At 38.8% G+C, this 14,482-nt stretch overlaps 1 protein-coding gene across 1 annotated transcript in view; it reads right to left on the bottom strand.

The window, feature by feature from the left end:
• LOC126945862 (uncharacterized) overlaps positions 1 to 14,482 on the bottom strand; it is a 37,969-nt gene that overhangs the window by 2,465 nt on the left and 21,022 nt on the right. The window contains exon 5 of the mRNA XM_050775874.1: positions 1,322 to 1,366. Within this exon, the coding sequence (XP_050631831.1) occupies positions 1,322 to 1,366 (45 nt within the window). The remainder of the gene's footprint in view (positions 1 to 1,321; positions 1,367 to 14,482) is intronic.

Below are 14,482 nucleotides of genomic sequence, written 5' to 3'. Positions count from 1 at the left end.
ACTGTCTTTTCTACTATACAATAATATACCTGAAGACAGGGGCCTTATCTATCTCCTTTATAATAAGTACCCTGAGTACCTGGCACCAAGCCCAGCACATAACAGACACTCAATAAATATTTATTGAACATGACTATAAATGCCTTTGGATTACAAACAAGTTACTATTGCCTATTCTGTGACAGACACTGTTAGGACCTTTATGTATATTTCTGATTTAATTCTCACAATAATCCCATGAAATAGGTATTACCTACATTTGATAGTTGAGGAAATTGAAACTTATAACCAGGGCCACCTTCATGAGTGTGCAGTCTCTGCAGTCACACAGGTCTCCACACTCAGAAGGATGTATAATTGGTTTAATGCTCTGCTGTTGCTCTCTTGAAATTCTTAATATTTGACCAAGAGGTTTTGCATTTTCATTTTGTACTGTATCCCACAAATTATGTAGCCAGTGCTGCTTTACATAGCTTTAAGTAATTTGTCCAATACTAGTAAGTGACATCAAGTACAAACTTATATTAAGTGAATGTCTATGCCAGCATTTCCCAAATCAGAGTTCCCTGGAAAACTGTCTGAAGAAGGGAGTGCACCCTCTAGTCTCTTAGAATTTCTCAATGCTTATAAGCATATGAAAGGCTCTTGTACTAGCATATGAAACATTCTTTAACTCTCCTACAGTTGAAAAAGGCTGTTTAACTGTGTTTAACCCGAAGTTTTCTGGTCCTAAATGACTACAGAACCCTTTTCTAACAGCAAAGTTATTAATTACTGCAAAACTGTTCCTAGAACTCAGTTTGGGGAATGCTAATCTAGATAAGGGTTGGCAAACATTTTCTGTAAAATTTCTTAAGTAGTTTAGGCTTTTCAGGCTCTGTTGCAATTACTCAACTCTGCCATCTTACTGTGAAAGTAGCCATAGATAATATGTAAACAAATAGCTGTATTCCAATAAAGCTTTGTTTACAAAAATAGGCAACTGGTTGGGTTTGACTTGCTAGCTATAGTTTGCTGGCCCTGATCTAGATAATTCCAGAAGAGGACTGGTCTTTTCTCAGAATAAAAGTTTCTACATCTAGCTCTTGACCAGTATTCGAATAGGTATTTGAATATATTCTATATGATATAGAAGCCCTGTTTGTCGTGACAGTTTGGGGCTTTATAGTTGCCAAAAAAAAGCAATGATTGCTGCCCCAGTGGATAAGGGGGAAAAGTTAGAGAGAAGCGGGGTGGGGCAAGGATGGGTAGTTGGGTTCTTGGAAGATACTATTCTCAAAACAGAAAAAGAGAGTAAAATAGAAAAGACATTTACATCTACCTGTAAGCTCTTTACATGAAAATGAAGCCAGAGAACTTGAAGCAACTGTGGAAGAAAGAGTTAGAGTTAGGAGTAGCACAAATACACCTTTATACCAAAACCTGAAATGCACAGAAATTTTGCCACACTGCAACAGCCATTCATGCTGCTCCCCAAATAGAAATACAACGAAGAAAGTAAATCATCTCACATCTTCTCTAACTTACCCACAAAGGTATTTTATAGCTAATATGCAACATAAAATAAAACATAAGAATTTCCCAGCTGGGCACAGTGGCTCACACCCGTAATCCCAGGGCTTTGGGAGTCTAAGGTGGGAGGATCACTTGAGCCCAGGAATTTGAGACCAGCCTGGGCAGCATAAGGAGACCTTGTCTCTACAAAAAATAAAAAATCCGCCAAGTGTAGTGGTGTGCACTTGTGTTCCCAGATACTTGGGAGACTGAGGCAGGAGGATCACTTGAGACTGGGAGGTCAAGGCTGTAGTGAGCTGTGATTGCATCACTGCACTCCAGCCTGACTGACAGAGTGAGACCCTATCTCTTAAAAAAAAAGAATTTCCCTTATGCATATATTTAGCTGTGGATATTTTAATTTATATCATCAATAAGGAAAATTTTCAGCATGAGCTTAAAGACACATACATTATTTGAAGCGATTTTCTTTCCAGTGTTTTCTGCTATTTTCTTTCCAGTGAATATTACCCTCTTGCTTCTGTTGTGGTTTCCATTGAGCCTAACTCGTTAAAGAATAGGGCTTTGCTGATTATTAATTTGATAGATATATAAGATACATATGATGACCTACATTCAAATACATATTTTACACACACTCAATCCAGATACTTTACATATAGATATATAAATAATAATAAACAGCACACACACAACTCCACATTCCTATAATTTTTTACTACTTGCACACTTTTAAAAGCAAGAGTAAGACTTAGAGTTGGGAAGAAGTTGTGACTAGATGGGTGCTAAGAGGTGAATGGGAAGAAGCAGGGTGTGGATGGGCAGACATGAGACTGTCACAGAAATGAGCAGGCAAGTGAGTGGTCTGTTGAGAATAACTGGTTTCTATTCCCCACAACTAAACATTCCTTGGATTTCAGGAATCAACCACAAGAGGAAGGACTCCAGCAGTCTTCACTCTTTGTTCTTTTGTGCTGTGTCCTTTGAAAAGCTATGGTTACATTAAAGGAAGAGACTTGGAGTCTTTTATAATTGTAAATGTTTTGGGGGATTATGGAAAACAACGGAAACCACAGTTGCCTCTTCTCTTTCTTTATCCCTATTTTAGGCAACACAAAAATTGTGGAGACAGTTTCAAGAGATTAATGGGTAAATACTGTATCCAAGTAATTCACATCTAACAAAATTTTAAAGTTTCAGAAGAATCTCTAAGGGTATGAGGAAAAGAAACAAGAGAAAGACAATGAATAGGCTTACCTAGTATATACCCTCTCTTACTTCATTCAGTTACTCACCATTCTCTCCAGACAATAAACTCCAGGTACAAGCAAGTTCCATATATTTTCTTTTCTTCTGATTGTTCATCCTGGCAAATCAAGAAGACTGTAATCCAAAACAGCAACAATGACTATAAGGCCTAGTGGATGCTCAGAGTAAAAAAGTAACTCAAGAAAGACTCTTCATTCAAGGCATTAGAGAGCTGGAGAAAAGACAAGGCCCAATAACCAAGCAGACAGCTGAGGTAGGACCCTGGGGAATCACATGAGGACAGACCAAAACGAACAGTCTTCAACTTGAAGAGAAAAAAAAAAAAGGCTGAAAGAGGATAGAATGTGTATAAAGTTTTGAAAGGTACAAACATGGAGAATGTCAAATTGGGCTCTGAATTGAGTCACTAAGAGAAGTATAGGAATTAGGTAGCATACCCCTAATGTCTGAGATCAAGAGAAGTAAGAATGACGATGTCCTTCCACAACATATTTTTGGTGCCATCAATAAAGGGAGAATTCTAAGACTACAGATTGGAATACTGTGGTATAAGAGAAATAGTCTAAAGAATCAGAAGACCTGGGTCCTAGCTCCATTTCTATCTATCCATGGACCTCGAATAAGATTCTTCTCCTTTCTGGGAGAAGGGTCTGCTTTACTATTTTGAAAATGGTTCAAGGAATGTTAGACCAGGTTTCTTTCCAGGTTTAACACTGTAAGATCAGTAATTCTCAGTCCTAGCTACACATTAGAATCCTGAAATATTACTTATCACCTTTTAATATACTTGATAATTTACTTATGTATCATGCTTATTGTTCTTTGTTAGTCTTTCCCACCTAAATTGAATTACTGGCCCCTTTCTCCACCTTTGTCATGAACTTTGCAAATCCACACACCAAAAAATGGAGCTTATTTTCCCACCTCCTGTCTTTGAGCTCAGTCATGAGACTTTGGTTAATGGAGTGAACCCAGAGTTGGACATGTCATCTCTTATGATTCATGAAAGAAGCCACAGAGAAAGGAGCCCCAGCTAGTTCACTGGTCTAAGGAGGATGAGAAATACATGAAGCAGAACCATCACAGCTTACCCACAGTACTGCAGCAGGAAAGCACAGTGACCCCAGCCTGAATAAAGTTACCCAACAGAGCCCTCTTTAATAATCTGAGTCTCAGCTGCCCTCCAGATCTGTGAAGATAAATGCTTAATAAGTGATTAATTTTTCATGCCACGGAAATTTTGTGGTTGTTGTTACACATCACTGTGGCAATGGCTAACTGATACATCCTGCTAGAATGTAAATGCCTAGAAAGTGTTTGGCACAGAGTAGACATTCATTAAATATTTATTAAATAAATTGAATGAGTGAATAGCTTTTTAAAAACCCAATGACTTGTCCACATTACTGTTAAATTATATCAGAATCTTTGATGATAAGGCTCAGCATCATTTTTTAAAGCTTCCCAGGTGATTCTAGTGCAAAGCCAGGGAATAGAGCCACTGTTAAAAGATTTGGTTATTTTTGTTAGAGAAAAGTGTGTGCTGGTGAAACATATAGGCCTTAGAATCAAGCAAATGTCTTCAAGTACTGACTCTACCACTTACTGACTGTGTGACAACCAGGAAATTAATATTTCCAGGTCTTAGTTTCATCAGTTAAGGAGGGATAATGATGGTACTTTCTGTATCATGTTTTATTAAGATTAAATAAGATAAAGTATTCAGCACATTGCATGGTACACAGTAGGGGCTCAAGAATCGTAAACCATAGCTAATGTTTGTATTGCTGCATCATCTAATATAGAGTAGAAATTTTTTTAAATTCTGGTAGACCTTACTTAAGTCCCATTTCTACCCTTTTCAGCAATATGACCTTGAGTAAATTACTTAAACTCTCTGAGATTTCAGTAACTGAACTGTAAAATGTGGTTGATAATAATACCTACCTCATTAATTTGTTGTGAGGATTAAATAAGATCACACTCATAAAACACTCAACACAGGCCCAGGTGCAATATAAATGATAAATGTTACAGAAAAAATAAGATGGCATTTATTGTAACTTTGACAGAAAGATGTTACATTCCATTAAAATCTCCACATAACAAGTTCATTCTTATGAAACAGAATGTTCTCAGCACAGTGTTATAGTCCCATACCCTACACTCTTCCCAATCTCTAGGAATACTTTTTTGCACTCCCCCAAATAGGAACACTCCTCCAGCTACAATTACTGTGTAGTAAGCACTCCTGCCCTCGGGCAACAGAGCTGGAGGGTTGCATGGCCTCTCACTCTCTTTCTGGGCAATCTACACCATGCCCATTATTTCAGTTATCTTTATGATTCCCAATCGTTTATCCCAGTCTAGCCCTCTCTTTTGAGATTCAGACTTATATATTTAAAGGTTTACTCAACATCTCCACTTGGATGTTGACACCTTGTTTTTTTTGTCTCCTTTGGTAACTATTGCTTGGTTTGTCCAGAATTCTTTCACTGACCTTTGTTCTGATGAAAGATCCCATCCCTCTTAGTGAAATAATCAGATTCCCCATCCTTGAATGTTTAAACCTGACTGGGGACTATAGAGACTGAGGTTCTGCTACCTAAATGTCTCAAGCTCGATGGTTCCTGACCTCCCTGAGGCCTTGTTTTTCAGCATGTCAATTTAGATTTGAGTAATTCCAATATCCTTCTAAATACTCCTTTTTGTTTAAGTTATGCAAAATCAATTGCTGTGGTCTGCAACTGAAGAATTCTGATTTAAAAATTATACCACAGACCCGGTTACAATCACGAGACCTTTGGAGAGAATTATGAGGGGCATTTTATAACTGGTTATTAGTCTCAGCTAGACTAAAGGCTGTGAGGTGGCCCGAATTCCAGGATAAGAAAATAGTATCCATTGTTCTAGGATTTCCACCAATACATATAAGGTATTTATACAAAGTACTAAAAGGTAGCCTCTTCAAGAAAACAAATCATACTAAGATGTGTCCTCAAAGTAGCTGAACTACAAAATGGTGAAATGGTGCTCTTTCCTCTTGGATGGGGCAGGACCAAACTAGGATATACAAGTTAGAGAGCAGAGTATGGGTTAATTGCAGTCCCCATTCACACTCTTGGTCCTGTGCCTTTTAAGTCAACAAACTGAAAAACTTTATATGATGACTCTACATGGTATGCATGCAGCCAAAAATAGGGGAAAGAAATGCTATAATTTTTTCCACCTTTATTAAGATATAACTGAAAAATAAAAATTGTGTATATTTAAGATGTACAGTGTGATGATTTGATATATATACATACACATTGTGAAATGATTACCATAGTCAAGCTAATTAGCACATCCATCACCTCACATGATTACCATTTGATATGGTTTGGATGTTTGTCCCCTCCAAATCTCATGTTGAAAGGTAATCAGCAGCGTTGCAGGTGGGGCCAGGTGGGAGGTGTTTGGATCATGGAGGTGGATCCCTCATGAATGGCTTAGGTCCATCCCCTTGATGATAAATGAGTTCTTGCTCTGAGTTTACATGAGATCTGGTTGTTCAAAAGAGTGTGGCACCTCCCCCGTCTTCCTCTGGTTTTCACCATTTGATGAGCTTGCTCCCCCTTCTCTTCTGCCATGATTAGAAGCTTCCTGAGGTCCTCATCAGAAGCAGATGCTGGCATCAGAAAACTGGTACTGAGGGTGGGGTATTAATATGAAGTTACCTGAAAATGGGGAAGCAGCTTTGCAACTGGGTAATGGGCAGAGGCTAGAAGAGTTTGGAGGTCTCAGAAGACAGGAAAATGAGGGAAAGTTTGGAACTTCTTAGAGACTGGTTAAGTGGTTGCAACCAAAATGCTGATAGAAACATGGACAGTGAAAGCCAGGCTGATGAGGTCTTAGAAGGAAATAAGGAAGTTATTTGGAACTGGAGGAAAGGTCACCCTTATTATGCCTTATCAAAGAGCTTGGCTGCATTGTGCCCTGGTACTAGGGAACTGTGGAAGGTTGAACCTAAGAGTGAGGACTTAGGGTACCAGTGGAAGAAACTTCTAAGCAGCAAAGCATTCAAGAAGTGGTGTGGCTGTTTCTAACAACCTATGATCCAATATGGGAGCAATGGAATTACTTAAGGTTGGGACTCACATTTAAAAGCAGAGTCCAAATGTTTAGAAAATGTATAGCCTGGCCCTGTGGCAGAGAAAGAAAAGTATTTTCAGGGGAAGAATCCAAGCAGGTTGCACAGCAACCACTTACTGGAGAGATTAGCATGACTCAAAAGAGAGCCAAGTGGTAATATCCAACACAATGGGGAAAAGGCCTCAAAGGCATTTTAGAAGTCTTTGGGACAGCCCCTCCCATCACAGTCCCAGAGGCCTAGGAGGAAAGAATGGTTTAGGGGGCCAGGCCTGGGGCACCACTGGCTTGTGCAGCCTCAAGACACTTCACCACCCAACCAGGCCCCTCTAGTACCAGCTCAAAGGGCCCCAAGTACAGCTCCAGCCACTGCTTCAGAGGGTACAAGCCATAAGCCATGGCAGCTTCTATGTGGTGTTAAGTCAGCCTGGGTGACAGAGTGAGACCCTGTGTTAAAAAAAAAAAAAAAAAAAAAAAAAAAAGGAATGAAGTACTGATACATGTTAGTTACACACAGGTGACACTTGAAAACTTTATGCTAAGTGACAGAAACCAGAAACAAAAGGCCACATATTGTGAAATTCCATTTATATGAAATATCCAAAATAGGCAAATCCATATAATCAGAAAGTAGATTCGTGGTTGCCAGAGGCTACGGTGGTGGAAGGAAGAATTGCTAGTGATTGCTAACAGGTATAGGGTTTCTGTTTGGGGTGTTGAAAATATTTTGGAACTAGATAGTTGTGATAGTTCCAGAGCATTGCGAATATACTAATATCACAAAAAGGTACACTTCAAAAAAGAGGTAAATTTTCAGGTATGTGAATAGAATCAAAAAATATCAAGTAAATAAATCCATAAAAATGCAATTGTAAAAAAAAATGGGAAGGTGGAAACAACCCAAATGTCCATCAGTGGAGGAATGGATAAACAAAATGTTGTCTATATGTATAATAGGCTATTATTCAGCCTTAAAAAGGAGGAAATTCTGACACATGCTCCAACATAGATAAACTAGAAGACACTATGCTAAGTGAAATAATCCAGACATAAAATGGGAAATATTGTGTGTTTACACTGATATAAGTTACCTAAAATAGTTACATTCAGAGACCAAAAGTTATGAGGGGCTTGAGGAAAAGGGTAATACAGAGTAATTGTTTAATAGTTGTGAACTTTCAGTTTGAGAAGTGAAAAGGTTCTGGAAATGGATGGTGGTGATGATTGAACAACAATGTAAATTTACGTAATCCCAATGAACTCTACACTTAAAAATGGCAAAAATATCTAATTTTATGTTATGTATATTTTACCACAATAACAATAATAGGCAATTGAAAAAGAAATGAAAAAAATCCCATTTACAATAGCCAAAAATAAAATTAAATACCTGGAATTAACCAAAGAAGCGAAATATCTTTACAATGAAAACTATAAACACTGATGAAAGAAATTGAAGAGGACACCAAAAAAGGGGAAAATATTCCATGTTCACAGAGTGGAAGAATTAATATTGTTAAAATGCCCATATTACCCAAAGCAGTCTACAGATACAACACAATCCCTATCAAAACACCAATTACGTTCTGCACAGAAATAGAAAAAGCAAACCTAAAATTTATATGGAGTCATAAAAGACCCAGAATAGCCAAAGCTGTCCTGAGCAAAAAGAATAACACTGGAGGAATCATATTACCTAACTTCAAATTATACTACAGAGTTATAGTAACCAAAAGGGCATGGTACTGGCAAAAAAACAAAAAAACAAAACAAACAACAACAACAACAACAAAAAACAGACACACAGACCAATGGAACAGAATAGAGAACCCAGAAAAATATCCATTCACCTACAATGAACTCATTTTCAACAAAGATGCCAAGAATATACATTGGGGAAGACAGTCTCTTCAATAAATAGTGCAGGGAAAACTGCATATTCATATGCAGAAAAATGAAACTTGATTCCTATCTCTTGCTTTATACAAAAATAAAATCAAAATCAATCAAATACTTAAATCTAAGACCGCAAACTATGAAAACACTAAAATAAAACACTGGGGAAACTGTTCAGGACATTGGTCTGGGCAAAAAATTTCTTGAGTAATACTCCACAAGCACAGGCAACCAAAGGAAAAATGGGCAAATAGGATCACATCAAGTTAAAAAGCTTCTGCACAGCAAAGGAAAAAATCAAGTGAAGATACAACTCACAGAATGAAAGAGAATATCTGCAAACTATATATCTGACAAGGGATTAATAAGCAGAATGTGCAAGGAGCTGAAACAACTCGATAGGAAAAAAATAAAATAATCTGATTTTAAAATGGCTAAAAGATCTGAATAGACATTTTTCAAAAGAAAACATACAAATGGCAAATAGGCATATGAAAAGGTGCTCAACATCACTGATCATCAGAGAAATGCACATCAAAACTACAATGAGATATCATCTCACCTCCATTAAAATGACTTCCATCCAAAAGACAGGCAATAACAAGAGCTGGAAAAGATGTGGAGAAAAGGGAGTCCTCGTACACTGTTGATGGGAATGTAAATTAGTACCACTAACGAAAACAGTTTGGAGGTTCCTTAAAAGTCCAAAAATAGAGCTACCATATGATCTAACAATCCAACTGCTTGGTATATACCCAAAAGAAAGGAAATCGGTATATCAAAGTGATATCTGTACTCTCATGTTTATTGCAGCACTGTTCACAACAGCCAAGATTTGGAAGCAACATTAAGTGTCCATCAGCTGACGAATGGATAAAGAAAATGTGGTACATATCACAATGGAGTCCTATTCAGCCACGAAAAAGGAATGAGATCCTGTCATTTGCAACAACATGGATGGAACAGGAAGTCATTATGCTAAATGAAATAAGCATTATTTCATTATGTTAAACGAAATAAACCAGGCACAGAAAGACAAACATCACATGTTCTCATTTACTGTGGGATCTAAAAATTAAAACAATCGAACTCATGGAAATAGAGGGTAGATGAATGGTTACCAGAGTCTGGGAAGTGAAGGTGGGTAATGGGTACAAAAAAATTGATAGAATGAATAAGATCTAGTATTTGATAGCACAACAGGCTGACTATAGTCAATAATAATTTAATTATACTTTTTAAGATAACTAAAAGAGTGTAATTGGATTGTTTATAACACAAAGGATAAATGCTTGAGGTAATGAATACCCTATTTAATCTGATGTGATTATTAAGCATTGCATGCCCATATCAAAATATCTCATGTGCCTGATAAAAATATACACCTACTATGTACCTGCAAAAATTAAATATTAAGAAAAATAAGTAAAAAATAAAAATAATTAAGATGAAATTAATAATTACTGAAGTAGAAAGCAAACAATAATAGAACCATGGAGTGGATCAATAACAAGAAATAATATTTACTTGAAAAGACTAATAGAATACAAAAGTTTTTGTCAAGTATGATTTCAAAAATAAAGGAGGCACAAATTAACATTAAAAAATGAAAGGGTATAATGTGGGTGGGCCTAATACTATCAATTGAAGGCTTTAATGGAACAAAGACTAATCTCCCCCAAGCAAGAAGGAATTTTGGAGTACAGGCAAGATGGCCAAATAGTAACAGCTCCAGTCTGCAGCTACCAGCGAGACCAATGCAGAAGGCAGGTGATTTCTGCATTTCCAACTGAGGTACTCAGTTCATCTCACTGGGACTGGTTAGGCAGTGGGTGCAACCCACAGAGGGCGAGCAAAAGCATGGTGGGGCATTGCCTCACCCAGGAAATGCAAGAAGCCGGGGGACCTCCCTCCCCCAGCCAAGGGAAGCCATGAGGGACTGTGCTACCCGGCCTGGATACTACGTTTATTTCCCATGGTTTTTGCAATCTGCAAATCAGCAGATTCCCTCATGCGCCTACACTACCAGGCCCTGCGTTTCAAGCACAAAACTGGGCGACTGGGCAGACGCCAAGCTAGCTGCAGGAGTTTTTTTCATACCCCAGTGGCACCTGGAACCTCAGTGAGACAGAACCATTTACTGCCCTGGAAAGAGGGCTGAAGCCAGGGTGATCTCTCTCAGCAGGTCCCACTCCCATAGAGCCCAGCAAGCTAAGAACCACTGGCTTGAAATTCTCGCTGCTGGCACAGCAGTCTGAAGTCAACCAGGATCTAGCTTGGTGGGAGGAGGGGTGTCTGCCATTACTGAGGCTTTATTATTCGGTTTTCCCCTGACATTGCTAAGGAGGCTGGGAGATTTGGGCTGGGCGGAATTCACCACAACGTGGCAAAGCGGCTGTGGCCAGACTGCTTCTCTAGATTCCTCCTCAAAGGGCAGAGCATCTCTAAAGTAAAGGCAACAGCCCCAGTTAGGGGCTTATAGATAAAACTCGTATTTCTCTGGGACAGAGCACCTGAGGGAAGGGGTGGATGTGGGCGCAGTTTCAGCCGACTTAAAGTTTTCTGCCTACCGCCTCTGAAGAGAGCAGCTGATCCTGACAAGGAGGATTCTCCCAGCACAGTGCTCAAGCTCTGCTAAGGGACAGAACTGCCTCCTGAAGTGGGTCCCTGATGCCCATGCCTCCTGACTGGGAGAGACCTCCCAACAGGGGTCAACAGACACCTCATACAGGAGAGCTCTGGCTGGCATCAGGCCTGTGTCCCTCTGGGACAAAGCTTCCAGAGGAAGAAGCAGGCAGCAATCTTTGCTGTTCTGCGGCCTCTACTTGTGATACTGCTGTTCTGCAGCCTCCACTGGTGATACCCAGTTGAACAGGGTCTGAGGTGGACCTCCCACAAACTGCAGCAGACCTGCAGAAGAGAGGCCTGATTGTTAGAAGAAAAACTAACAAACAGAAAGTAAAAGCATCAACATCAACAAAAAAGACCCCCACACAAAAACCCCATCCAAAGGTTATCAACCTCAAAGATCAAAAGTAGAAAAATCCACAAAGATAAGGAAAAACCAGCAAAAAATGCGAAAATTCCAAAAACCAGAATGCTACTTCTCCAAATGATCGCAACTCCTCTCCAGCAAGGGCACAAAACTAGATGGAGAATGAGACTGATAAACTGACAGAAGTAGGCTTCAGAAGGTGGGGCATAAGGAGCATGTTCTAACCCAATGTTAGAAGCTAAAAACCTTGATAAAAGGTTACAGGAATTGCTAACAAGAATAACCAGTTTTGAGAAGAACATAAATGATCTGATGGAGCTGAAAAACACAGCATGAGAACTTTGTGAAGCATACCCAAGTATCAATAGCTGAATCAATCAAGCAGAAGAGAAGATATCAGAAATTGAAGATCAACTTACTGAAATAAAGAGTGAAGACAAGATTAAAGAAAAAAGAATGAAATAGAACAAACAAAACCTCCAACAAATATGGGACTATGTGAAAAGACCAAACCTATGATTGATTGGGGTCCCTGAAACTGATGGGGAGAACGGAACCAAGTTGGAAAACACACTTCAGGATATGATGGTGGAGAACTTTCCCCACCTAGCAAGACAGGCCAACATTCAAATTCAGGAAACACAGAGAACATCATGAAGATACTCCTCGAGAAGAGCAATCCCAGACACATAATCATCAGATTCCCCAAGGTTGAAATGAAGGAAAAAAATGTTAAGGGCAGCCACAGAGAAAGGTCAGGTTACCTACAAAGAGAAGCCCATCAGACTAACAGCTGATCTCTCTGCAGAAACCCTACAAGGCAGAAGAGAGTGGGGGCCAATATTCAACACTCTTAAGGAAAAGAATTTTCAACCCAGAATTTCATATCCAGCCAAACTAAGCTTCATAAGTGAAGGAGAAATAAAATCCTTTACAGACAAGCAAATGCTGAGAGATTTTGTCACTACCAGGCCTGCCTTACAAGACCTCCTGAAGCAAGCACTAAACATGGAAAGGAACAACCGGTACCAGCCACTGCAAAAACACACCAAATTGTAAAGACCATTGATGCTAGGGAGAAACTGCATCAACTAACAGGCAAAATAAATAGCTAGCATTATAATGACAGGATCAAATTCACACATAACAATATTCACCTTAAATATAAATGGACTAACAGACTGGCAAATTGGATAAAGAGTCAAGACCCATTGGTGTGCTGTATTCAGGAGACCCATCTCACGTGCAAAGACACATATAGGCTCAAAATAAAGGGTTGGAGAAATATTTACCAAGCAAATGGAAAGCAAATAAAAGCAGAAGGTGCAATCCTAGTCTCTGATAAAATAAACTTTAAACCAACAAAGATCAAAAAAGACAAAGAAGGGCATTAAATAATGGTAAAAGGATCAATTCAACAAGAAGAGCTAACTATCCTAAATATATGCACCCAATACAGCAGCACCCAGATTCATAAAACAAGTTCTTAGAGAACTACAAAGAAACTTAGACTCCCACACAATAATAGTGGGAGATTTTTAACTCCCCACTGTCAATATTAGACAGATCAATGAGACACAAAATTAACAAGGATATTCAGGACTTGAACTCAGCTCTAGAACAACTGACCTAATAGACATCTACAGAACTCTCCACCCCAAATAGACAGAATATACATTCTTCTCAGCACCACATAGCACTTATTCTAAATCGACCATATAATTGGAAGTAAAACACTTCTCAGCAAATACAAAAGAACAGAAATCATAACAAACAGCCTCTCAGACCACAGTGCAATCAAATTAGAACTCAGGATGAAGAAACTCATTCAAAACCACATAACTAATGGAAACTGAACAACCTGCTCCTGAATGAATACTGGGTAAATAACGAAATTAAGGCAGAAATAAAGAAGTTCTTTGAAACCAATGAGAACAAAGACACAACATACCAGAATCTCTGGGACATCACTAAAGCTGTGTTAAGAGGGAATTTTATAGTACTAAATGCCCACATTAGAAAGCTGGAAAGATCTGAATTTGACACCCGAACATCACAATAAAAGAACTAAAGAAGTGGCCAGGCATGGTGGCTCATGCCTGTAATCCCAGCACTTTGGGAGGCCAAGGTGGGCAGATCACGAGGTCAGGAGATCGAGACCATCCTTGCTAACACAGTGAAACCCCGTCTCTATTGAAAATACAAAAAAATTAGCCAGGTGTGGTGGTGGGCACCTGTAGTCCCAGCTACTCGGGAGGCTGAGGCAGGAGAATGGCGTGAGCCCAGGAGGTGGAGCTTTCAGTGAGCTGAGATCGTGCCACTGCACTCCAGCCTGGGTGACAAAGTGAGACTCCATCTCAAAAAAAAAAAAAAAAAAAAAAAAAAAAAGAACAAAAACTAGAGGAGCAAGAGCAAACAAATTCAAAAACTAGCAAAAGACAAGAAATAACTAAGATCAGAACAGAACAGAAGGAGATAGAGACACGAAAAACCCTTCAAAATATTAATGAATCCAGGAGCTGGTTTTTTGAAAAGATTAACACAATAGATTGACCACTAGCCAGACTAATAAAGAAGAAAACAGAAGAATCAAATAGACACAATAAAAAATGATAAAGAGGATATCACCACTAATCCCACAGAAATACAAACTACCATCAGAGAATACTATAAACA

Source organism: Macaca thibetana, chromosome X (genome assembly GCF_024542745.1).
Source record: "Macaca thibetana thibetana isolate TM-01 chromosome X, ASM2454274v1, whole genome shotgun sequence".
Taxonomy (NCBI): domain Eukaryota; kingdom Metazoa; phylum Chordata; class Mammalia; order Primates; family Cercopithecidae; genus Macaca; species Macaca thibetana.
Note: the sequence above shows the minus strand (reverse complement) of the source record. Positions and strands in the feature narration are given on the sequence as shown.